Source organism: Hyperoodon ampullatus, assembly GCF_949752795.1.
Source record: "Hyperoodon ampullatus genome assembly, chromosome: 17".
NCBI lineage: Eukaryota > Metazoa > Chordata > Mammalia > Artiodactyla > Ziphiidae > Hyperoodon > Hyperoodon ampullatus.
The window spans coordinates 3,496,193-3,522,160 of NC_136930.1; the positions used below are offsets into that span (position 1 = coordinate 3,496,193).

The 25,968-nt window shown below is 37.2% G+C and overlaps 1 protein-coding gene across 1 annotated transcript; it reads left to right on the plus strand.

Annotated features, from left to right (window-relative positions):
• Positions 1 to 1,421: 1,421 nt before the first annotated feature.
• Positions 1,422 to 18,121, plus strand: LOC307065291 (uncharacterized protein; the record flags this gene model as incomplete). The annotated part of the gene is made up of 6 exons (XM_079722130.1): positions 1,422 to 1,508; positions 12,405 to 12,483; positions 16,588 to 16,663; positions 17,516 to 17,592; positions 17,693 to 17,724; positions 17,888 to 18,121. 6 exons carry the CDS (start codon positions 1,422 to 1,424, stop codon positions 18,119 to 18,121), a joined length of 585 nt encoding a protein of 194 aa, XP_079578256.1.
• Between the last annotated feature and the right edge of the window lie 7,847 nt (positions 18,122 to 25,968).

The window sequence follows — 25,968 nt, forward strand, 5'->3', positions numbered from 1 at the left end:
AATTATTACATAATTTTTAATTTTGGAAAATAAACACCTAAACTCAAAAGATCTTAAAAGGTATAATTCTGAATGCACATATTGGTTTGGCCAAAAAGTTTGTTTGGGTTTTTCCATAAGACGTTACAGAAAAACCTGAATGAACTTTCAGGCCAACCCAATATTATATGTCAGAGCTAAGACTATTGGAGATATTTTGTTAAAATGCTGGAAACTTGAGAGAACTTATATAGTGACTCTCTTGTTGTCCAGGCATGATCAACTATGACAACTTTATTAAAGATCTTCTAGAAATATTCTCCCAGTTACACTGTGGGAATAGTCATTTTATTGAGTATTTATTTATTTATTTTTAGAAAGGATATTCTTTTTTAAATAATTTTAATTTTTTTAAATTTTATTTTATTTTTAAATTTTATTTATTTTTGGCTGTGTTGGGTCTTCCTTGCTGCCTATGGGCTTTCTCTGGTTGTGGCGAGCGGGGACTACTCTTCCTTGCAGTGCGTAGGCTTCTCATTGCGGTGGCTTCTCTTGTTATGGAGCACGGGCTCTAGGCGCGCAGGCTTCAGTAGTTGTGGCACATGGGCTTAGTTTCTCCGTGGCATGTGGGCTCGAACCCGTGTTCCCTGCATCAGCAAGCGGATTCTTAACCACTGAGCCATCAGGGAAGCCTAAACTCTCCCAGCTTTATGATGACCTGTTTTTCTGAGTCTTCCATTTTTATAAGTTGTAATTCTCTGTGTTATTTGTGCTTCTTATAGGTGGTAAATGGAATGTTTCCATAATCACCAGTGACTTGCCAAATGCTGGGACAAGCTCACAGATTTATATTATATTTTATGGACATCATAGAAGTTCAGCCCCCATATATCTTTATGGAACAGATGGAGCTCGATTTCATGGCCATGAAGACATATTTACTGTAAGAAATAAAACTGAGCAAAACCTGGTAACATAAGGGATACAGCTAGTAGGTAGTTTGGAATGAATGCAATCTATGGAATTGAGTGCTTATTATAACAATGTGTCCTGTAGAAGATCAATCAAAAGTAATTCATGGCAGTTTTTGCTCAAGTGGGTTAAAACACCAATAAAACTGCAATACAATAAGAGACAACAGCTAGAGAGAAGTACTGGATGACCAGCATTTGCTGTTTGTATACTTATGGCTGTCAGGAGCAAGGGCTGTGCCTTTCTGTCTGAGGCTCTAACAGATGAGCCTGAAAGTCAAGGTCAAAAAGGGAAAAATAAATGATCAAATAAAGGAAGGCGAAGAAGTTGTCATCACATTATTATGTCTTGGCTGGACACATTGAGATCAAGGTCTAGGGAGAAACAGAGGTAGCAAAGATGAAGCAGGGGGGACCCGGTCACATTGTTAAACTAGAGATAGAAAGACTCACAATCAAAGGCAGGACTTGATGTCAGCCCAGCACCTTGCACTTCAGGTGCTTAACGATGTCCGTGGAACCAACGACTGGAGGTACAGAGGGATTGACTACAACCGGGTAGAGACAGAGAATAAAGTCACAATCAGAAAAAAGGGTCCTTAAGTATCTTTGATCTTCACACAATACCCCTTCCATGCGGTCCTGGGTGTTTGATTTACTACAACCTGTGTACTCAGCCCACATATGTCACAGAAGAGGTTGAGCTATCTAGAATGAAACTAATAGTTTAATTTGAACTGTTCTTTCCATACTTTCTATATGAGTCAGTATTTGAATAAACTCTTGTGTCAGTGGTCATTAACGAGTAAAAATAAAAAACGAAGGTTTTGTTGTTATTTTGCATGAGTAAGAAATAGTTTTAGAAGTGATTGTACCAAAAGAGTCTGAGCTGTTTTTGTTTTGCTATTTTATTGTTTCACATTTACTTTTAAATCAAATTATACCTTCACATGGTGTAGGGTTAATCATTAAATTTAAGGTGAATTCTGTAGTAAGATAGGAGCACCTATAACCCCCATTCCCTTTTCCTTTCCCACAGGAAACCATTTTCATAGTTTGATGCTTCTGTTTTTCTTAGCACTGCTACCTGCATTTCAGCTGTTTCTGTTGTCTTGGTCTCTCTTGCTTGACCCTGGGATTGCTACATTTATGTCTTGTTTGTAGAAGTGTTGGCTTCATTAACTTTAGTAATTTGTTGCTGATTTTGATCATAGTGTTCATTTATTCTCATGAATTGTTTTATTGTAAGGGTTTTTAAAAAGCTTTTGTTTTCCCCTTTCCTTTTCTTTTTCCTTACAGTTTCTTTGTATAGATCTTTTCTTTCCTTTTTTATTGTGGTAAAATCTACAAAACAAAATTTACCACTTTAAAGTTAACAATCCAGTGGCATATAGTACATTCACAATATTGTTCAATTATCACCACTTCCTAGTTTGGCAACATTTTAGTCACCCCCAAAAGGAAACCTCACTCTGCCGTCCCTCCCAATTCCCTTTTCCCCAGTCCCTGGCAACCTCTAATCTGCTCTCTGTCTTTAAGGATTTGCCAATTCTGGATATTTTATATAAACGGAATCATATAAAATGTGGTCTTTTGTGTCTAGCTTCTTTCACTTAGCATAATGTTTTCAAGGTTTGTCCATGTTGTAGCATGTGTCAATATTTCATTCCTTTTTATGGTTGAATAATATTTCATTGTATGGAAATACCACATTTTGTTTTTCCATTCATCTATTGATGGATATTTGTTTTTTTCCTACCCTTTGGCTATTGTGAATAATGCTGACATGAACATTTGTGTGCAAGTAATTTTTTTTTTTTTTTTTTTTTTTTTTTTTTGTGGTATGCGGGCCTCTCACTGTTGTGGCCTCTCCCGTTGCGGAGCACAGGCTCCGGACGCACAGGCTCAGCGGCCATGGCTCACGGGCCCAGCCGCTCCGCGGCATGTGGGATCCTCCCAGACCGGGGCACGAACCCGTGTCCCCTGCATCGGCAGGCGGACTCTCAACCTCTGTGCCACCAGGGAAGCCCCAAGTAATATTTTTTGAATCACTTATTTTTTTTTTTACATCTTTATTGGAGTATAATTGCTTTACAATGGTGTGTTAGTTTCTGCTGTATAACAAAGTAAATCAGTTATACACATACATATGTTCCCATATCTCTTCGCTCTTGCGTCTCTCTCCCTCCCACCCTCCCTATCCCACCCCTCTAGGTGGTCACAAAGAACCGAGCTGATCTCCCTATGCTATGCGGCTGCTTCCCACTAGCTATCTATTTTACGTTTGGTAGTGTATATATGTCCATGCCACTCTCTTGCTTTGTCCCAGCTTACCCTTCCCCCTCCCCATATCCTCAAGTCCATTCTCTAGTAGGTCTGTGTCTTTATTCCTGTCTTACCCCTAGGTTCTTCATGACATTATGTTTTTTCTTAAATTCCATATATATGTGTTAGCATACGGTATTTGTCTTTCTCTTTCTGACTTACTTCACTCTGTATGACAGACTCTAGGTCTATCCACCTCATTACAAATAGCTCAATTTCATTTCTTTTTATGGCTGAGTAATATTGCATTGTACATATGTGCCACATCTTCTTTATCCATTCATCCAATGATGGACACTTAGGTTGTTTCCAGCTCCGGGCTATTGTAAATAGAGCTGCAATGAACTTTTTGGTACATGACTCTTTTTGAATTATGGTTTTCTCAGGGTATATGCCCCGTAGTGGGATTGCTGGGTCATATGGTAGTTCTATTTTTAGTTTTTTAAGGAACCTCCATACTGTTCTCCATAGTGGCTGTACCAATTCACATTCCCACCAGCAGTGCAAGAGTGTTCCCTTTTCTCCACACCCTCTCCAGCATTTATTGTTTCTAGATTTTTTGATGATGGCCATTCTGACTGGTGTGAGATGATATCTCATTGTAGTTTTGATTTGCATTTCTCTAATGATTAATGATGTTGAGCATGATTTCATGTGTTTGTTGGCAGTCTGTATATCCTCTTTGGAGAAATATCTATTTAGGTCTTCTTCCCTTTTTTGGATTGGGTTGTTTGTTTTTTTGATATTGAGATACATGAGCTGCTTGTAAATTTTGGAGATTAATCCTTTGTCAGTTGCTTCATTTGCAAAATTTTTCTCCCAGTCTGAAGGTTGTCTTTTCATCTTGTTTATGGTTTCCTTTGCTGTGCAAAAGCTTTTAAGTTTCATTATTGCCTCTATATTTACAAGTGGTTTTGTCTCTAGTTTTCTTGTCATGTCTTTGTCTGGCTTTGGTATCAGGGTAACGCTGACCTTGTAGAATGCATTAAGAAGTGTTCCCATCTCCTCTATTTTTTAGAAGATTTTGAGATGAGTTGGTATTAATTCTTCTTTAAGTATTTGGTAGAATTCACCAGTGAAGCCAACTGTCCTAGATTTTTCTTTGTTGGGAAGTTTTTGATTACTGCTTCAGTAACTTGTTACAGGCCTCTTCAGACTTTCTTTTTCTTTTGCTTTGTTTGAGTGCATTTTGATATTTTGTGTGATTCTAAAGATTTGTCCATTTCATCTAGGTTATCTAATTTGCTGGCATAAATTGTCCATGATGTTCCTTTATAATCCTTTTTATTTCTGTAAGGTTAGTAGTAATGCCCCTATTTTCATTTATAATTTTAGTAATTTGAGTTTTCTTTTTTTTTCCTTAGGCTAGCTAAATGTTTGTAAATTTTGTTGTTTTTCTTTTTAAAGAATCAACTTTTGGTTTTGTTGATTCTACTGTTTTTCTGTTCTCTATTTTATCTCCATTCTAATTTATTCTTTCCTTTCTTCCGCTAGCTTTGCATTTAGTTTACTCCTCTTTTTTCTAGCTCCTTACGTTGTAAAGTTAGGTTATTTATCTGAGAACCTCCGGTCTCTTCCTCCTCTTCCCACTTTCCTCCTACCTGCACCCTCTTCTTCCTTCATTCTCTCCCTCCCTTCTCCTCCCCTTCCTCCTTCTCCCTCTCCTTAGAGTCTCTGGATTTATTGGATCAAAATCTCCAAAGAAGTTTTCTCTCACAGCAAGCTTGCCAGTCTAGTTGAGGGACATTCACCTGAAATGGTTTCCTCCTTTTAAGTACATTCATATTTTATGGGTTTACAGCTAAAATTTCCCTGTGACCTCTGCTTTCAGCAACATCCACTATGTTTTTGTATGTTTTTTCATTCATCTCAAGGTATTTTTAAATTTCCCTTGCAATTTCTTTGACTCATTCGTTGCTTAAGAGTATGTAGATTAATTTATACGTATTTGTGGATTATCCAGTTTTCTTTCTTGTATTTATTTCTAGTTTCATTTCATTGTAGTTAGAAAAGATACTCTGTATGATTTCAGTCTTACTCAATTTTCAAAACCTCTTTTTTGACATAACATATAGTCTATCCTGGAGAATGTTCTATGTGCACTTGAGAAAACTATGTATTCTTGCTGTTGTTGAGAGGAGCTTTCTATAAATGTCTGTTAGATCTAGTTGGTGTATAATGTTTTGCAAGTCCTCTATTTCCTTATTGGTCTTCTGTTTAGTTGTTCTTTCCATTATTCAAAGTGGGGTGTTAAAGTCTCCAACAATTATTGTAGACTATTTCTCCATTCAGTCTGTCCATTTTGCTTCATATATTTTGGCACTCTGTCATTAGGTGTATAAATTTTTATAATTCTAAAATCTTGTTGATAGATTAATTACTTTATCAAAATATAATGTCCTAATATAAGGTTTTAAAACAATGGATTTTGTGAAATTACATTGAAAGAAGTTCTCTTGGTTCCTTTATGGATCACAGTTGGAGACATTGGAACACTCTTTAAGATTCGTATTGGTCATACGAACTCTGGAGTCTCCCCTTCCTGGCGCTGTAAAGAGGTAAATACATATCAGTACTTCCATCCTTTACAAGATCCTCATAAATTCTGCTTAAGAATCAAACCTCAAGGGGGCACTTCATACCTATTGCGAGTGGATGGAGTCAAACCTGGACTTTTTAGTCAGTGTATTCCTCAAGGCAGCAACATCATGTGCCCTTATTAATAATTGTAATCCCTAATTAATTGAGGGAAGCACCTCAACCAAGCAATCCTTTTGCCTTTTTGCAAAGAAAAGAAAATACTTGGGAATCTGGATGAACTCACATTGCTTCTTGATATGGTTGCAATAATGATGAAAACGTGACTAGGAGGTTGTTACCTGCTTCAGAAGGGCTGTAAAATAGCCCATTCTTGTTGGTGAAATAATTATCTACTAGACTTGAATGCCAGCCCTCAAATTTAGTCTACTCATGCTAAGTGAGATAATGCCCCCTGAGTACTTTTAGGAGCAAAAAGAGGCTTAAATTTTCTACATTGTTCAGAATTTAAAATTTTACTTATTACTGTGATTGCCAATATTGCATGTCTTTAACACTGGATATCATGCAGCTTGTAATCCATTTTTGTGTATGGTGTATTTCCCTCTTTTGTCATTTCAGAATAAATAATCTTTAAACAAGTTCTCAAAATGCAAAGAACACTTAGTCAAACCCCTGATATTCTTGGCAAACTTGTTCCACAGTTTTATAATACATGAGAAAATTAATGAAAAATTCATGGAAGATGAGTAATCCCTTAAAAACATATTTTTCTTTCATTAGCAGAAATATACAGTTGTTAATAATGCCATCTTCTTTACATTAAAGTCACAAAAGATCCTGAAGCAGAATGAATCAATGAAACTCACTTTATGAAAATACAGAATGTAGATGTTAGATTTAAAAATTCAAAATTACTACTTGGCTTATATATGAAATAATTTTCTCTTTTATGCTATTGATATATAGAGCTTTTGAAGTATAGTATTCAAACTGATATGTAAGTGATCATATATGATAATAATATTTTTTACTTTTTCTCTCCTAGTAAGCTAAACTAATTTATGAAAATTAACACTCACCTCATTTGATTAGTAACCAATAAGCAATATTATATTCATTATGAAGCTGGGATGCTGAGACAGTGCTTAAGTGATCTGAAGAAATTATATAATATTGAAGAGGAAAGACAAAAAAATCGGGCTGAAAATTCTTGGTGTCTTTCTCTCTATGGCGAGTACTCTGTCATTGCAAGGCTACGTGTTTGCCTGAGGTTTACCTCACCTGTCCTTCCGTACCAGTGAAGAGGAGATATTCTTTTTTCTTTCTTTCTTTTTTTTTTTTTTTGAGGTACACGGGCCTCTCACTGTTGTGGCCTCTCCCGTTGCGGAGCACGGGCTCCAGACGCGCAGGCTCAGCGGCCATGGCTCACGGGCCCAGCCGCTCTGCGGCATGTGGGTTCTTCCCGGACCAGGGCACGAACCCGCGTCCCCTGCATCAGCAGGTGGACTCCCAACCACTGCGCCACCAGGGAAGCCTCCAAGAGGAGATATTCTTGATCCAAAGTCTTATTCTGAGTATATAACACCCCGTATATAATCTACCCATTTGGCAAAATTAAGATGCTAGATAATGAGTTTAGAATTTTCTGTTGAAATTTTATAATACCGTTTAGAAGTTTGAAATTAAAAATTTAAGTAAGCCAACTTGTGCCTGTAAGTTGAAGGGATTTGAATTAAAACCCTGAGTCTATTATAGCAATAATGATACAACATTTCCACAGTCCATAAAATAATCACATTACTTTTATGAACTTAATCTTGATCCTTTAAGTTTAGTTAAGGAAGATTACAAAATAAAACGTTTTGAATGGTGATTTTTTTGTATTTCTCAAATGATCTGCCTTGGACTGTAATCTAAAAACCAAATCAAATAGTGGTGGCAGCAGTGTTAACCTTGCAAACCAACGGTAATTCTGTGCGGCTCTCAGGGAGCCTTTCTAAAGTGTGATTGCTCCAGAATCACACTTGATGTGAATTTATGAATGTAAATTTCTGGGCCTTACCAAGATCCACAGAGATAGTAAGTTTAAGGATTGAAAATCTACCTTTATAACAACATGATTTTCTAAACACATTACAGTTGAAAATCTCTGATTTAAGGCATTTTAAAGACAGTAAGATTAATTTAACAGATAAAACAATACCTCACAGAAGTTTTTAAAAGAATGATAATACCCTTATCATGAAAGGCTAGATTTTAGAATCAGAAAACATATTTCTACTTTTCGATGATTTTTGGCATTCATCTGAACCTATCAGAATTTATTAACATCTTTGATTAAGTCCAGGATGAATGGATTAGATATAATATGGTATAATAGGTACCCAAATAAATAATTATAGCTTGAATTTCATTAATTGCTAGGGACCCAAGGAGCGAACTATATTAATTTGAATCTGTAGTGCATGGAATCTAAGCTCATGCTAGTGTTCTAGAAAATCACTTTAAAGTAAAAAGAAATTCATTACTAAGAGGTTGGAACAGGGAAGTCATAGATTTTTTAAAATTGTAAATATCTCTTTCTAGATAGGAAAATATTGATGGCACTTAGAAAATTTGGGAGGAAATTGGCATGTCTAGTATTTCAATATGGAGAAATTAGAAATAGAAAAATTTCAAAATAGAGAAAAGAAATGCCATTGTACTTGAGATGGCAATAAAAGAAGAAGTTAACACTTTTCTTGTCAAGTATTCAACGACTTCTACTAAAAAAAGGAAAAAGGCCTTCTTAAGTGTCAGGCTTGGATAAAAATTTTTATTTGACTCTTTTTTTTTTTTGCGGTATGCGGGCCTCTCACTGTTGTGGCCTCTCCCGTTGCGGAGCACAGTCTCCGGACACGCATGCTCAGCGGCCATGGCTCATGGGCCCAGCAGCTCTGCAGCATGTGGGATCTTCCCAGACCGGGGCACGAACCCATGTCCCCTGCATCGGCAGGTGGACTCTCAACCACTGCTCCACCAGGGAAGCCCAGTCAACTGTAGTTTTAAGTGCACAGTTCAGTAGTGCTAAGGATACTTACCTTGCTGTGCAACAGATCTCCAGAAATTTTTCACCTTGCAAAACTGAAACTCTATACTCATTGAATAACAGCTCCTCATTCTCCTTTCCCCCGTCCCTTAGTAACAATGATTCTACTTTCTATCTCTCTGGATTTGAATATATAATCGGAATCATGCAATGATTGTCTTTTTGTGAACTAGCTTATTTCACTTAGCATAATGTCCTCAAGGTTCATTCATGTTGTAGAATCTAACAAGATTTCCTTCCTTTATAAGTCTGAATAATATTCCATTGTATGTATACACCACATTTTCTTTATTCATTCATCCATTGATGGACATTTTGGTTGTTTCAAACTTTTTTGTTTTTTTACTTTTTAATTTTTTTGGCCACACCAGCACATCTTGCAGGATCTTAGTACCCTGCCCAGGGATCGAACCCGGACCCCTAGCAGTGGAAGCACAGAGTCCTAACCACTGGACCGCCAGGGAAGTCCCTCAAACTTTTGACTCTTGTGAATAATGCAGTGGGTGTCCTCTGCATACCATTGAATTGGTATCCTCAGTTCAATTCTTTGGGGTATATACTTAGCAGCAGGAATGCTGGATGATATGGAAGTTCTATTTTTAATTTTTTTAAGGAAACAGTATACCATTTTCCATAGCGATTGCACTATTTTACAACCCCACCAACAATGCACAAGGGTCCAAGTTTCTTCACATCCTTTTCAACGCTTGTTATTTTCTGTTTTTTGACAGTAACTATCCTAATGGGTGTGAGGTGATATCTCATTGTAGTTTTTTTTTTTTTTTTTTTTGCGGTAGGCGGGCCTCTCACTGTTGTGGCCTCTCCCCTTGCGGAGCACAGGCTCCGGAGCACAGGCTCAGTGGCCATGGCTCACGGGCCCAGCCGCTCCGCGGCATGTGGGATCTTCCCAGACCGGGGCACGAACCCGTGTCCCCTGCATCGGCAGGCGGACTCTCAACCACTGCGCCACCAGGGAAGCCCTTTTTTTTTTTTTTTCATTGTAGTTTTGATTTGCATTTCTCTAATGTTAAATTAGGTTGACATCGTTTCATATGCTTGTTGGTCATTTGTATATCATCTTTGTAGAAATGTTTATTCAAGTCTTTTGCTATTTTAAAATCAAGTTATTTATTTGTTGTTGAGTGAAGGAGTTCTTTGTATATTCTGGATATTAATCTCTTGTCACATATATGATTTGCAAATAGTTTCTCCAACTCATATAGCTTTGTGTTGCTATTTATTATCCTTTTTATTTTTTTTTCAACTTGAAGGACTCCCTATGGCATTTCTTGTAAGGCAGTCTACTGGAAATGAACTCCCTCAGCTTTTGTTTTATCTGGGAAAGTGTTAATTTCACCTTCATTTTTGAAGGACAGTTTCATCTGATACAGAATTCTTAGTTGGCAGGTTTTTCTTCCAGCAGTTTGAATAGATTATCCCATTGCCTTCTAGCCTGCATGATTTCTGCTCAGGAATCCACTGATAAACTTACAGAAGCTCACTGGCAGATCATGAGTCACTTTTCTCTTGCTGCTTTCAAGATTCTCTCTTTGTCTTTGACTTTTGACAATTTGATTATAGTGTGTCTTGGTTTGGGTCTCTTTAGGTTTATCTTAGTTCAGGTTCATTGATCTTGAATTTGTATGTCCATAAAAGCTCTTTGCCCCTTTCTCTCTCTCTCTTCTCCTTCTGTGACTCCTACAATGCATATACTATTCCGTTTGAGGGTATTCCAAAAGTCCCTTAGGTTCTCTTCACTTTTCTTCACTTTGTTTCTTTTTCCTCCCATTTTGATGGAGTCCCCTCTTCATTATGCATTGGACTGGGTGCTGCAGCTTCTTATCTGGTATTCAGAATTTTCAGAGAAGTATTCTAGTCCATACACTGTGTTTAAAATGGTGTCTCCATGAGGAATGAGGGCTTGCTTCTCCTTAGTCCACCATCTTGCTGAAGTCATTCCCAATTGTCTGATTTTTACACCTACTTTTATATTGTTAAATGAGGATTACTATATACACTTGACCCTGAGCAACACAGGAGGTTAGGGGCACTGACCCCCATGCAGTTGAAAATCTGCATATAACTTTACAGTTGACCCTCCACATCCATGGTTCCGCATCCGAGGATCCAACCAAACTGCGCTGATTCTGCAGTGCTGTAGTGCATATTTATTGAAAAAAAATCATGTATAAGTGGACCTATGAAGTTTAAACCTGTGCTGTTCATGGATTGACTGTGTAACAACTTTCATTGTCAAATTTAGAAACTGAATATGTTATTTTTTTTTACTAATATTAATATGTAAGTAATATTTAATTTTTTTAACTGAGTAAATTATAGAGGGCCCATTGTATTTTAGTTATCTCAGCTTTCTGTGATAATCCAAATAGTTTTAAGTATATCAGCATATTTGCATTACGTTTCCTCTTTTTTTCTTAGCATTCTCTACATCAATCATCATAAATATTGTAACTCATGATTTTCTTTGCTAGTATTTTCTATTATTGCATAGGATGTCCTCCTTTTCTAGCAGATCTCTTTCATGATAAAGAGATGGCAGTGTTATCCATTAACCTTTATCAGGCATTGACTCTATTCTTTGTAAATAAATGCTAATGGCTTTATCTGTTACTTACATTGTTTATAGTCCACTTATGCAGAGGCAGAGTGATTGCAAAGGAAGGTAGTATTATTACCTATCAGAGGAACTGAGCTCTAATCCTGGTTCTGTGCCTCACTGTTCTTTATCTGTAGAGTGGATATGTTTTTTTTCTCACTGAGCGACTTTTAAGGATAAAATATCGCTATGTGTGAAAATATTTCAAAACATATAAGACTCTGAAATGCAAAGCTTATTTTTTGTTTTTGAATTATTTTTCAACCGCTATGCTACATCAAGTATTTTCTTGCATTTTAACCTGTATCATTATCGTAGGTTTTATCAAAAGAACTCTGGCTCCTCACTTTTGCCCATATTCTGAATACACAAACCACTGGAGCACAAACATGAACAGTTTTGATTGTAGCAGTGCATTGGGACATTGTTCCAGATAAATGTTATAAATTTTCAATAATGTTTGCATCAATATTCTAAAATTACTTTAGAAACATTATTTTTGCAAATGACCCATAAACATTGCTAAAAAATTCCATTCAGGACAGATAAGAGTTTGTTAAATTCAAATGAGTGGAAACATTTAGTATACTTTATAATTATTACATTTATATTATCATTATTTGAAAACATATTTGTAGAGAGTCCTCAAATTTATGCTTTTATAATGAAAAATGGGCAAGAAGGAAGAATTAGAAAACTTGTTATTATGTTCTATAAATTAATATTATTGTTTTACCTTCACTGTCTTAATTTAGACAGATTTGTGTATTTACTGAATGAACCTAATCCCTTTCACAATGAATTTTTTCTGTATCTTAATTTATACTCATTAGAAATCAGACTCATAGTCTGGATCTAACTATACTTTTTTGATTTGTTACAGATTGACACCTTCTCCCTAGAAGCCATGAACCTTGAGAATTTGTACAAGATTGTCATAGGCCATGATGGGCTTGGACCAGGTAAGAGTCTTCCATAGGTAGATATTCAAGGTCTGATTCTGCTCTGTTCATGTGAAGTCCTGTACAAATCTAGAAAATAATTGTGGAAAACTCATAACAAACTGATCTCTAAGTATTGACTATCTGAAATTAAAATATTGTCCCAAATATTCTTTAAATTTTAAGTGGATATATTGTTTTTCAAAATTATGTAGGCTTTTTAAGTGGATGCTCTGCCTAGAAAGCTAGAAAGAATGATGCATAAAAACTGGGGGAATTTGGGATTTATACGCTGTGGCACGTGGCAATATTCCAGAATTCTGCTGGAGGACATAGCAGCAGTGTCCTCTGACAGTGACAGTCCATTAAGTGCTAATGATGGTGCCAGCAGTGGCACCTTCAGGAGACTGTCCTGGCAGCCTTGCTGTGTTTTCTGCTGCCATTTTGTTCATGCTTCTATCTCAGTTTTCCCAACATTTTTGTGAGATGACCAGTATTTTCATTTTCTGCTGCTGTATAAGATTGCCATAAGATAAACAAAATCCTTTAACAAAAGTGCATATACCACAAAAAGCATAAAAAAAACCCCAAACATGAAACAAGACAATAAACTCTTTTACTTAAAAGTGTCAACATAAAACTTTCAAAATGTTAAGAACAAAGTTCTCATACCAATATATAGTGGACATGTGTTTAAATAATGAGGGAATTAGCCAGTTGACAAAGCTGGTTCAAAAGACATTACACAAAACTGAAAAATATATTCTTATAATCAGTGAAACAAAAAGAATGACAAATAAGATTGATAAATTAAATTAAAGATATGGCTAATGTCCTAAGATAATAAAAACATAACTTTGAGGTTATTTTCTCTCTTGGGCAAAATTCATTTATATTTTGACCAGACCCAAGTCTTTTGCATCTTATTTTTCTGTCAGTTGACAACTAATTTTAAAGAAATTGGGCTTCGATCCACAGTAAATACTAAGGTAATATTCCAGTTCTGCAAGGAGTCAGGCAGGATTGTAGGACAGTGAATGCTCTGGTACAACAATAAAAGGATGTGTTAATATGCCCAACTAACACTTATATGGCAACTAATTCAATTTTGTAAATATATTTGGTTGAGCATCTCTTCATGTGCCTCTTGGCCATCTGTATGTCTTCTTTGGAGAAATGTCTATTTAGGTCTTCTACCCATTTTTTGGTTGGGTTTTTTGTTTTTTTAATATTGAGCTGCATGAGCTATTTATATATTTTGGAGATTAATCCTTTGTCCACTGATTCATTTGCAAATATTTTCTTCCATTCTGAGGGTTGTCTTTTCATTTTGTTTATAGTTTCCTTTGCTATGCAAAAGCTTTTAGTTTCATTAGGTCCCATTTGTTTATTTTTGCTTTTATTTACATTACTCTAGAAGGTGGGTCAAAAAAGATCTTACTGTGATTTATGTCAAAGTGTGTTCTTCCTATGTTTTCCTCTAAGAGTTTTATAGTGTCCGGTCTTACATTTAGGTCTTCAATCCATTTTGAGTTTATTTTTGTGTATGGTGTTAGGGAGTGTTCTAATTTCATTCTTTTACATGTAGCTGTCCAGTTTTCCCAGCACCACTTATTGAAGAGACTGTCTTTTCTCCATTGTATATCCTTGCCTCCTTTGTCATAGATTAGTTGACCATAGGTGCGTAAGTCTATCTCCAGGCTTTCTATCCTGTTCCATTGATCTATATTTCTGTTTTTGTGCCAGTACCATGTTGTCTTGATTACTGTAGCTTTGTAGTATTAGTCTGAAGTCAGCAAGTCTGATTCCTCCAGCTGCGTTTTTTTCCCTCAAGATTGCTTTGGCTATTTGGGGTCTTTTGTGTCTCCCTACAAACTTTGAGATTTTTTGTTCTAGTTCCGTAAAAAATGCCATTGATAATTTGACAGGGATTGCATTGAACCTGTAGATTGCTTTGGGTAGTAGAGTCATTTTCACAATATTGATTCTTCCAATCCAAGAACATTGTATGTCTCTTCATCTGTTTTGTCATCTTTGATTTCTTTCATCAGTGTCTTATAGTTTCCTGAGTACAGGCCTTTTACCTCCTTAGGTAGGTTTATTCCTAGGTATTTTATTCTTTCTTTTGCAATGGTGAATGGCATTGTTTCCTTAATTTCTCTTTCTGATCTTTTGTTGTTAGTATATAGGAATGCAAGAGATTTCTGTGCATTATTTTGTATCCTACAACTTTACCAAATTCATTGATTAGCTTTAGTAGTGTTCTGGTGGCATCTTTAGGATTATCTATGTATAGTATCATGTCATCTGCAAACAGTGACAGTTTTACTTCTTCTTTTCCAATTTGTATTCCATTTTTTTTTTTTTTTTTTTTTTTGTGGTACGTGGGCCTATCACTGTTGTGGCCTCTCCCGTTGCAGAGCACAGGCTCCGGATGTTCAGGCTCAGTGGCCATGGCTCACAGGCCTAGCCACTCTGTGGCATGTGGGATCCTCCCAGACCGGGGCATGAACCCGTGTCCCCTGCATTGGCAGGCGGACTCTCAACCACTGCCCCACCGGGGAAGCCCCCTTTTATTTCTTTTTCTTCTCTGATTGCCATGGCTAGGACTTCCAAAACTATGTTGAATAATAGTGGCAAGAATGGACATCCTTGCCTTGTTCCTGATCTTAGAGGAAATGGTTTCAGTTTTTCACAATTGAGAATGATGTTTGCTGTGGCTTTGCTGTATATGGCATTTATTATGTTGAGGTAGGTTCCCTCTATGCCCCCTTTCTGGAGAGTTTTTATCATAAATGGGTGATCAGTTTTGTCAAAAGCTTTTTCTGCATCTACTGAGATGATCATATGGTTTTTATCCTTCAATTTGTTAATATGTGTATCACATTGATTGATTTGCATATATTAAAGAATTGTTGCATCTCCGGGATAAATCCCATTTGATCATGGTGTATGATCCTTTTAATGTGTCGTTGGATTCTGTTTGCTAGTATTTTGTTGAGGATTTTTGCATCCATATTCATCACTGATATTGGTCTGTAATTTTCTTTTTTTTGTAGTATCTTTGTCTGGTTTTAGTATTAATGGTGGCCTCATAGAATGAGTTTGGGAGTGTTCCTTCCTCTGCAATTTTTTTGGAAGAGTTTGAGAAGGATGTGTGTTAGCTCTTCTCTAAATGTTTGATAGAATTCACCTCTGAAGCTGTGTGGTCCTGGACTTTTGTTTGTTGGAAGATTTTAAATCAGAGTTTCAATTTCATCACTTGTGATTGGTCTGTTCATGTTTTCTGTTTCTTCCTGGTTCAGTCTTGTAAGGTTATACCTTTCTAAGAATTTGTCCATTTCTTCCAGGTTGTCCATTTTATTGGCATAGAATAGCTTGTAGTAGTCTCTTATGATGCTTCTATTTCTGTGGTGTCTGTTGTAACTTCTCCTTTTTCATTTCTAATTTTATTGATTTGAGTCCTCTCCCTCTTTTTCTTTTTCTTTTCTTTTTTTTTTTTTTTTTGCGGTACGTGGGCCTCTCACTGCTGTGGCCTCTCCCGTTGTGGAGCACAGGCTCTGGACGCGCAGGCCCAGTGGCCATGGCTCACGGACCCAGCCACTCCGCGGCACGTGGGATCCTCCCAGACCGGGGCACGAAGAATCGTTAATTTTTCTAGCATATATATACACATACATATATAATTAATTAATGTAGACTTGGTCCAGATTTGAACTTTAATAACTTTCTATGTGTATGCATTTTGGATATCGACAGTATTGCTAACTCATCAGATATATATTTTTTGGAAGATGTTAGGTCCAGGTTTATAAATGCAGTTTATGAAATGAAGAGCAATTGCAGAATTGTTCTCTTTTCAATGTTTGGAAAATCATATTGAAGTAGATACTGAAAACACAAAGCCTTGAAATATGCTGTGCTTTTGTTACATGTATAGGAAATATTTTTAAATGCCTCTTACAGTTTACCTCTCTTGTATCTTGCTTTATTTGAAGCATTAAAGCTTAAAGGTGAACAAGACCTTTATACATTTGGAAGCTAGGGCCTCTTTCTCAAAACTTCCAGTAACACCTGGTCCATATATATACACACCACATTTTTCTTTCTTTAATTTGTGTTTAGGAAACGGCTGGTTTCTTGATGATGTTGTAATCAAGGATCCCACCATGAACCACAAATATGCCTTTTTCTGCCACAGGCTTGTAAGCATGCTTTGCATTGAACAAATTCATTTCATATTAGTCAGTTCCAAGTTTATGTATTTTGGAGAAATGGATAGTTTATTCAATCATTCCTGGTCACCAATGCTTTGTTGGGTAACTGTTTTGAACATTAATTTTAGGGGCTGCTTCTTCTATTTAGAAAGATATCCATTATGTTTTCTATCATTCCTGATGATACAAATTTAAATCTTTTTTGGTAAACTAATATAGATTTTAAAAATATGATTTCTCTTTCTTCATCAATAAGGAGAATGAAAATCTCGGGTAAGAAAAGTTGTTCCCTTTAGACTGAGTCTCAAATAGCTCAAAGATAATAAACGTACAAAATAAATGTTGCATGGGACTTTTTATACAACCATGACATTGCTGACCTACGGTCACTAAGTCTTGATTCTTGGGTTATTGTCCCAACAGTAGTGATAAGTTTGCTCTTTTTTTCAACACTCTCCTTACAACCAATAATAGTTGTACATTAAATAACTGGCTATAGTTTGACCTGTAGTTGGTGGCCAAAAAACAGGATAAAATAAATTGTCCAGTGGATGTAAAATCTATGACTTTGGCAGGCTAACTGGTTGAGTAATTCACTTGTGAGTTAGGAAAAAACATATTTCATCCTTACCTGTTAGCAGCTTCTCCTATCTCTCTTGAACTCTCATAATCATTTAAAGTGTTTCCTTCTCCAATTTCTAGTCTGCTTTCACCAGTTAGGTATCTATGGCTTTTTCTAACTCCTGTATCCAATATTTCTGACTCGGCTAGATAATTGCCAGTGGTTAGTGTAAATATAAATTCAGAATATACTTGATAAATTTTTCTTTCCACAGATGGCTGGATCAAGGGGAAAATAATGGTAAAATTGTCAGAGAACTGTATGCCAGGGATAACAGTATCATCTCTGCAAGTGAGTGTCAGACATTTGCTGGAAAATTATGTTTCATGATGATTGAGGAAAGCATGGCTCTGCTGAAATTAATGCTCCTCTCTCTCCTTTATGTCCTCAGGGAAGAAGCTGGAAGTTAAGAGAAAAGAAACAGTAAGATTTTACTTTCGGCCTTAAATCAGTTGGTACAAAACAGTGTTCGAACAGCTATTTGATGTGTTAAGACAGTATATAATGTTTAGTAAGGGGTGTTTCCTAGTTATTTCTTCTGTTTTCTCATACTGGTGTTGTTTGTTTGTTTTGATTTTCTATATAGTGGGCTGTGGAAAGCTGGGAGTTTATGAAAGGAAATACTCTTCAGTTCTATGTCTGCATCCAGATGGTACAGCTGATGCAGTTGGAGAGAAGACAGGCAAATATGGTAAAATCACTGGGCAAAGAATATGGTGCCGTGGCAATTTTGGGAGCTAGAGGAAAGCAGGTTTCCAGACCCAGCTTAAAGTTTGCTTTTTATTTCTCAGACAGCTTTATACCAGTCTTAGACCATTGAAATGATTCACTATCTACATTAATACAAATGGTCAATAGACAACAGACTCTAAACCTGGGCAGACAATACAATTATGCAGACAACACACCATGAAAAAACTTACATTTAGTATTACTTACATGAAGAATAAAATGTAGGCAACTAACAAAGTGTTCATAAAAAAAAGCAGTTGTAGCTCTTGAATTGTATGGCCATTTGAGGAATTCAGGTGGTTCTACTAAACACCGAGTACCTGTTATGTCAGAGCACCATGTTGAATAATTTGAGGACCACAGAAATGGCAAAGACATTATTTGGAATTCCAGAGACTCATAATCTGATACAGAAGACAAACACATACAACAGTTCTAATAATGGCTGGCTGTTTATAGTGTCATAATGAAAATACAGAGGGAAAACTAGGCAAAGAGAAATTGGATTTGTTGTTTAATATCAGCATGTCATGAAGCCATGACCATAAAAATCAATGAAGAAGGAGTAAGCCGATAATGGTAGACTTTCACCATGAACCCAAACCTCCAACTCCTCTTGAAATTTACACCTTCACTATTTAAACAAAATTTGCCTGCTGCATCTATGGATGTAACCTTGCTGTACTTTGTTAGAAACTGCCATTCAAATAGCCTCTAGGATGTGCAGGAGACATTAACCTATAGCATTTCCCCAAAATGTAACCTCCACCTCATATTAGAGATCCCAGGGAATAATCCAACTTTCTCTTCTATGAAAATATGTGGGAATCTAAGAATATGTCCTAGTAGCTTCTCTTTTCAAAATGAGTCTATTTCTTAGACATTTTTCTTACCTATCGGTTTCCATTTGGGATCACTTATCTACTTAGATCAGTCAGAATGGTCCTTCATATCCTGCTCCCCGGGGCCCCTGGTGCCAATGCTGATGCTCTTTTTCCTTATTGAATATAGTAGACTGTATTTCCAAATGTGGTCACAGAAATGTCTTCCATTGTTAAATCAGAAACTGAAGGATCTAAGTTTTAGCCTACTTGCAGAAAACACAAGAGCACTGAGTCAAAGACCAAGACCATTATTTCTCAGAGCAAATGCAGCAGCCAGAACAACATCTTACACTGGTTCCCCAAGCCCCCATCTCACTGTATCACGAAGTGAGGGCCTGATGTTACGACCATATGTAGGTGGGTACATTAAAGGAGAGAAATCCCCAAGTTAGGAAACTCTGATTTTATACAGAGTTGCCCATTCTTCCTTCTAGAGAAAGAGAAACAAAGTGAGATACAGAGACAGAGAGGACCTACCATTATTCTGGAATCTAAACAAATCTTCTCCAGGGAAGGGAAGGAAAGGTCTTTATCTTTACTCCCCTGGAATGTTGAGAGAGAGGGAAAGAGGGAGAGAAGTAGAAACCTAAGCGTTACTATGCTGGAATGTTTCCGTATACAAACATTTGCAAATGCCTTTATTCAGAAGCACTGGACCATGCAGGAAAATGACAAATGTAGGGAGAATTGTCTTCTAACACTCACCCCAAGAAGCTGGTTTATAAAGGGAACCTACCACTCCCACATCAAGAAGTGGAGCGACTTCCTCATCCCTCACTGGGTCAGCCCTTTGTACAGGTTTTGACTAATAAAATGCAGATGAACCAACTCTGTAACTCCCAAGGTCTGCATCTTCTACCTGCACTTCTTGGATTAGCCCTTCATGGCAGCTAGCCCTCATCATAAGAATAAGCCCAGAGAGCTCTGCAGAGAGGCTCCCTGGGAAAGAAGTGGTGCTCTGACAGCCCCAGTTGGATTTCTGTCCTGCAGCCAGCACTGACACCCAGGTGTGTGAGTCTCTGTGTAGAACGAACTAACCAGTAGATGATGAAAATAGAGAAACTTTTACCCTTAAATGTTCCCAGCATCTAAATATGGTAGTCCTGTAATACACAGAGTAGAATGAGCAGTCCTAAAAAAGGCAGGTGCAGGATAGGATGAGTAATTTTCTTCAGCATAACTGATATTTACAGCAGGAGGTCTTTTATGTGTGATAATTACTTGCAGCATTATTTCCTGATGTTATGCACAGTGTCCCGTAAATTCATCCTCATGAATCAGTTTTCACATGCCTGGAAAGTATTGTGATGAACAATGCTGACCCATGAACATCTTTCACGAAAATATTTTAAGAATATGTCTCAGATACATTGGCTTAAATTTTCACTCCACAAAAAATGTTGTTTTATCACCATGTGCCAATCCTCTATTTTGTTATCAAGCTGGTTGTGAATTTAGCTATTTCCATACTCAGAGAGTTAGAATGCTCATTTCTTTGAGAGCTGCTGAACCATTTCTTGGCAATAGTGGACCTAAAAGCAGATACTCAGCATGAGAAGACCTTTGAAATACCACAGGGGGCTTCATTTTATGATTACAAGTTCTTAAGTATAAAAAACAACACTGTACCAACATTGACAATGGCAATCAAAAACAAGTCTGCTTGGGCTTCCCTGGTGGCGCAGTGGTTGAAAGTCCGCCTGCCGATGCAGTAGACACGGGTTTGTGCCCCGGTCCGGGAAGATCCCACATGCCGCGGAATGACTGGGCCCGTGGGCCATGGCCGCTGGGCCTGCGTATCCGGAGCCTGTGCTCCGCAACGGGAGAGGCCACAACAGTGAGAGGCCCACATACCGCAAAAAACAAAACAAAAAACAAGTCTTTTTGTCTTTGGTGTGGGATCCTAGAACTGAAAGGAAGGACCAGACAACCAAAGTAAATCAGTTTTTAGCTCTAAACCATTGATGGCTGCTCTATGTCAGGGCGCAGTACCCTGCTTTTGCTTCCAACATCCTGCTTTTGCTCCTGGCTCTTCAGATTTAGCAGTCGGGACTTTTTGGTCTTTTTGTATCTTTTGTCCAGAATTTGCCCCAACTGTGCATGCACGCAGTTATTTTTAGTCCCATATAGTTTCTTTGTGTTTTTGTTCCTTGAGGAGAGGTGTGTCCAGGCGCAAGCATTTCAGCACTGCAGCAAAGGGTCCCAGGTTCCAACCTGTCTCAGTAGTGGGTCTTTTTAGTCAAAATGCATGTGCTTTTTTGCTCTTAGGATATAGTACAGATGCATAACAACAGGCATATTATTGTTCACTTTCACTGTATCTGACCAGAAGTCCCTGGGCTGGAATGACTTTACTTTTGAAAATAGAATGGTAACAATTATCTTAATTACCCTCATTTACATAGAGCCTATGATAAGTCTTGCTTACGATCTCCAAAGGAATTTAAGATGCAGCCCATGTTACTATAACTTAAATACCTAACAGTGCCTCCGTCCTGGTAGCAACTCAACAAATGCTGATTGTATAAATTGAATTGAATAAAAGCACTAATGTTTCCAATGTGTCTGCCATTATATATTTCTCATAGGCAAACACATTTATGTTTAACCAAGCAATGCTGATCGGATAACAAACAAACGTTTCTATTTCTGTTGCCATAGAATTGTTATGCTGTAGGAATAAGTCACTTTAACAGACTCGGGTGGAGTAGGGATTCAAGTTAGCATGAATGCAAACAGTGTGCCGTTCACCAGCAACAACTGTAAGCTTGTCAATTTAAAGAAGAAAAGCCTCAAAACAACATGGGTGGAACTTGTCACTACACATGAATACAAAGGGAAAAAAGGTGTAGGATTTGTAGGAAAGACAAGCTGAAGAGTGACCAGTATATCAAAGACAGTGCACACACAGATACACCCTATACTGGTAGGATCCTTGTTTGTGGGTGAGGGTCTAGTTTGTAGAAACTAGGAATGATTCTCTCATCTCAGATTTATCTAATTTTGCCTCTTCACTCAAAATATATTTCTACACATGCAAATAATTAAAAAGTTAAAGACTATTCATATTTTGACCAATTTGCTTATGAAACATATAGATGGGCTAGGTATATACAGTGCTAGACCAGTGGGTTGAAAAGTATAAAATTCATAAGACATACTTAGTTTCATACAAATAATGATAAATCATGTTTTTAGTGGGTCTGTGTCTCTGTCAATGAAAAAAATTAATCAATAGTCAATATAAGAAAGAAATAGAAAATAGAAAATACAGTCCGAGCCAAACTGAGGACTGTAGTCCGGGAGACGGCCTCTCGGAGAGCTCTGAGAACTGTTCCAAAGAGGTAAGTGGGGGAGGTCAGTGTGTGTGTGATTTTGGAGGAGGGGTACCGTGCAGTCAAATCTGAATCCCAGCAGAAGTTTGCTGCTGGTTACAAGGAAGAGACATCTTAGTTAATGTTTTTAGTGTTATTCGAAGTATGGGAAGATGCAAAAATCCAGGTTCATAAAAAATTTCTCCTGAACATATCTAACCACCTGAAGGTCTGTTCTGCAGTTTTCCCAGAGCACAGAGTGCCTCATCCTGATCTTCGCCCTGAACTCCTTTCAGGATGTACTGTAAGTCAGTGGCTGTGGTGGCTAATGACTTGACTCTTGTAGAACTGGATGGTGGGCAACATTCTTTATTTTACAATCCCCTCCCTTTTGGTCTTAATTTTGACCCAGGTTTGGAAGGCATTTAGTGATCAATTTGTCCCATGGTGCTAGGAACGCTCATTCCCAGGTCAGGTGAGGATTTCGTCGATAAGCCAATCAGTGCTGTTCCTGGATTAGGCCCTGTTAACAGTAACCAAAAGCCTCTCGGCCGCCTGTCCTACTAGTATGTTATGGTCCAGGAAATGCTTTCCTCTCATTGCTTCCTCCCATAGCTAGAGTTACACGGTTACAATCATTGATCTTATAGAACTATATATTTGGTTGATTGTTTCAAGTTGCCTAGTCATCATTAATTTTATCTGAGGCTTAGTCACACATTTGGTAATGCAAGAACCAGTAATCTCGTAAAATAGGCAAGTAATGTAGCTAATAACATGAATATGGTCATAAGTAAGTATTTAAGCTAAGAACTTAGGTGCAGCCCAGGGTGTCCCCAGGTCCTCTGGTCAGTTCTGCACTAATTGCTCTCTTGAAGGGAAATGGTATATTGGCCTTTTACATGAAGTTCACCAAAGATGTCTGCATGTACAGGGTGAGTGGTGGGTCATCGGGACCCCTTATAGGATTGAGAAAGAAATGTTATCTTCTAAAGACTTATAAGGCTAACTCCAGAAGGAGAAAAATTGATCTTTATGGTTGAGCAGGTATTTCTGCCATTGGGGAGGTCTGGTTAATACATAATGAAGATGCACAACACACACTAGAAGGCAAAGAGAAAGCCAAAGGGCAGAGAAAAAGTTTTATTTTAAATTTTTCTTGTCTTGCCTTAAAATGTGAATTTTTATTTCATCACCTCTGGACTGTGAACTTCACAAGTGCTTCTTAGTTCTGGGATGGCTAGAGGGGGCTGGAGCTGGATAATTCCCTTCCCCTAGTTCAATTGGGCTCTGATAATACCTAAAAAGATTAGGCTCTGGGTAACTAGTTTTTCCTATGTTAAGAAGAACAGAGTGAAGCCCTGAAGTAGTGGTTAAACCTGAGTGTTCTTACGCTGGGTGTGATAAAGAGTTGAGGAAAGAAGTGAGAGGACAAAGAAGGGTATGAGCTAAATGTGGTGAACTGGGGAATGAGCAAGATCTATCCATCAAAGTCCCTCTGCCTTTGGAGGTAGGATGCTCTGGGAGGACACCTCTCACATGAGGGTCTTATGACCTGCTTCATGGGAAGGTCAGGAAGCCCTTCCTGCACCTGCCAGCTTGAAATATTCAGTACACCAAGGTGCCATATTTTTGGGTAGTGTGTCCTAAACCCGATCACCTGGAATGGTGAATTTTACAGGGAATAATCCCATTTTTCATTATCAAAAGGAGAGGAAAAGACATTACATGAAGAAATTATGAGATCAGAAATTAGCAAAACAGAGAAATTTTTTTAGAGCTAACAAAACATTTATTGAGTTTCTTCCTTATTCTCCTGAGTTTAGTGCCTTTTCTCTCCCCAAACCCAAGGAATTCACCTTTATCATGCTGACCTTACATATTATATTATTATTTGTATATGGGGTTGTGTCCTCTACTTGGCCATGGACAAATCAAAGCCAGAGTTTTATTATATCCATAACAAGAACAAAAGGTAGAAGTTGCTTAATTTATATTTATATTATAAGAGAGAGATGGACAACAGACATTTGGTTCTTACCTACAAGAAACTCACATTGGAGGGCAGAGATCAGAATGCAATTATCTTTTACAAATAAAATAATAGATGCTATTGGAAATTTTAATTCATGCTCACAAAACTTATTTTCTAGAACTCTTAAATCTTATAAGAAAACCTTTTAAAGCAACAAAAGGTGAAAAAAGTGAAATGATTTCTAATATTAGATTATAAATGCCGTGAAAGCGAGGTGATTTTGGTGATCTGAAGGGTGTATAGACCACTCCTATAATTTATAATCATCTAATTCTTGAATGCTTTGCTCTACAGTCTTTGAGTAATTTGTGTGAACTCTGTTTACCGGTGAAAATTGGTTTACGTTTAAATGGAAACGGACTTGTAAGAATTGCCCTCTTTTTCATCAATATTTTAGAGTGTTTTCCAAAAGGGAAATCTCACATTTCAGCATCCCCTATTCACTTACAGAGGTGGGCAGTATGGAGGGAATCAGCACACACTGCACTCAGCTTACATGCAGCTTCTCTGAGATTCAGAGCCCTTTGTCCTCTTTCTCAGCTAATCACATGGTCCCTGTTTCTGGATCTTATGGAACAGGGTGAAGCATCTTCTAGATTTGTCATGAGGACTTGAAAATGAAGCAAAATTATATTCTTGTGAAATGACTGGTTTTAAATTCTGTCCTTCAGTGTTTGCTCATATCTATGAAATAATGTTCTATTGATTGTAGGGTACAGGAGACACTGACTGTCATTTTAAAATTAAGAAGAACTTGGAAAATGCATGTATAAGCCTGGAATCTGCAAAGAGCCCAGGGTTGTTTGTTGGACTTCAGGCAGATAGACAGGCAAAACCAGTTGCGTATACCGAGAATGGGAATGTTTTCTTCTATCCACAAGTCATCAAATGTACGTTTACCCTGAAATACTTCCGTTTTGGTTTGCTTTGCGATGGTTTGTGGACAGTGTCTGACAATCTCATCGTATTTTCCTATTTGTTATTCTAGAAACAGTGAAAAACACCACAATGAAGACCCTTGCCTCAAATTCTCAGATATTTAATGTTAGGTATAGAGTTTTTGCTACATTAAGCTCCTTTATAGTTTTTTAAATTGGGTGTGTGCATTTTTTTAAATTGGGTGTGTGTGTGTGTGTGTGTGTGCGTGTGCACTTGTATTTTGTTATTTAAGGATGTCTCCGTATACACTGAGAGGAGATGGGGCTGTTAGAGACATTCTCAACTTCATTGCTATTAATTTTTAATATTCATAGTGTAAAAGGAGATAAAAATATCAACACTAATGGGATTTGAATTAAAAATAGGATTTGGGACAAAAGTCTAAGGATAGGACAGAAATGTGAATATTTTGAAACTGGTTTCTCTCATATTTAAGTTCAGATTATCTAGCAAATTGAAGTAAGGATCTGAGGAATTTATTTAAACAGTTTAAGCTTAGAATGTATTTGCCTGAACAAAGCTTAATGAGGTAACTCTATTGTGTTCTTAAATTACCTCAAATCTCAGTTTACTATCTAATTTTTACCTGATTTAGTTCCATGGATTTTGGCTTAATCAAAATCTAGATGATTTTCTTAGTCAGTCTGACTCTTATTTAACTTCTCTTTTCTTAGCAAGGTCTACCTATACTTTATAGGGAGACATATAAAATTCTGTAAGTTTTAAAATATATATCCTATCAGATGGGTGATATATAAATATA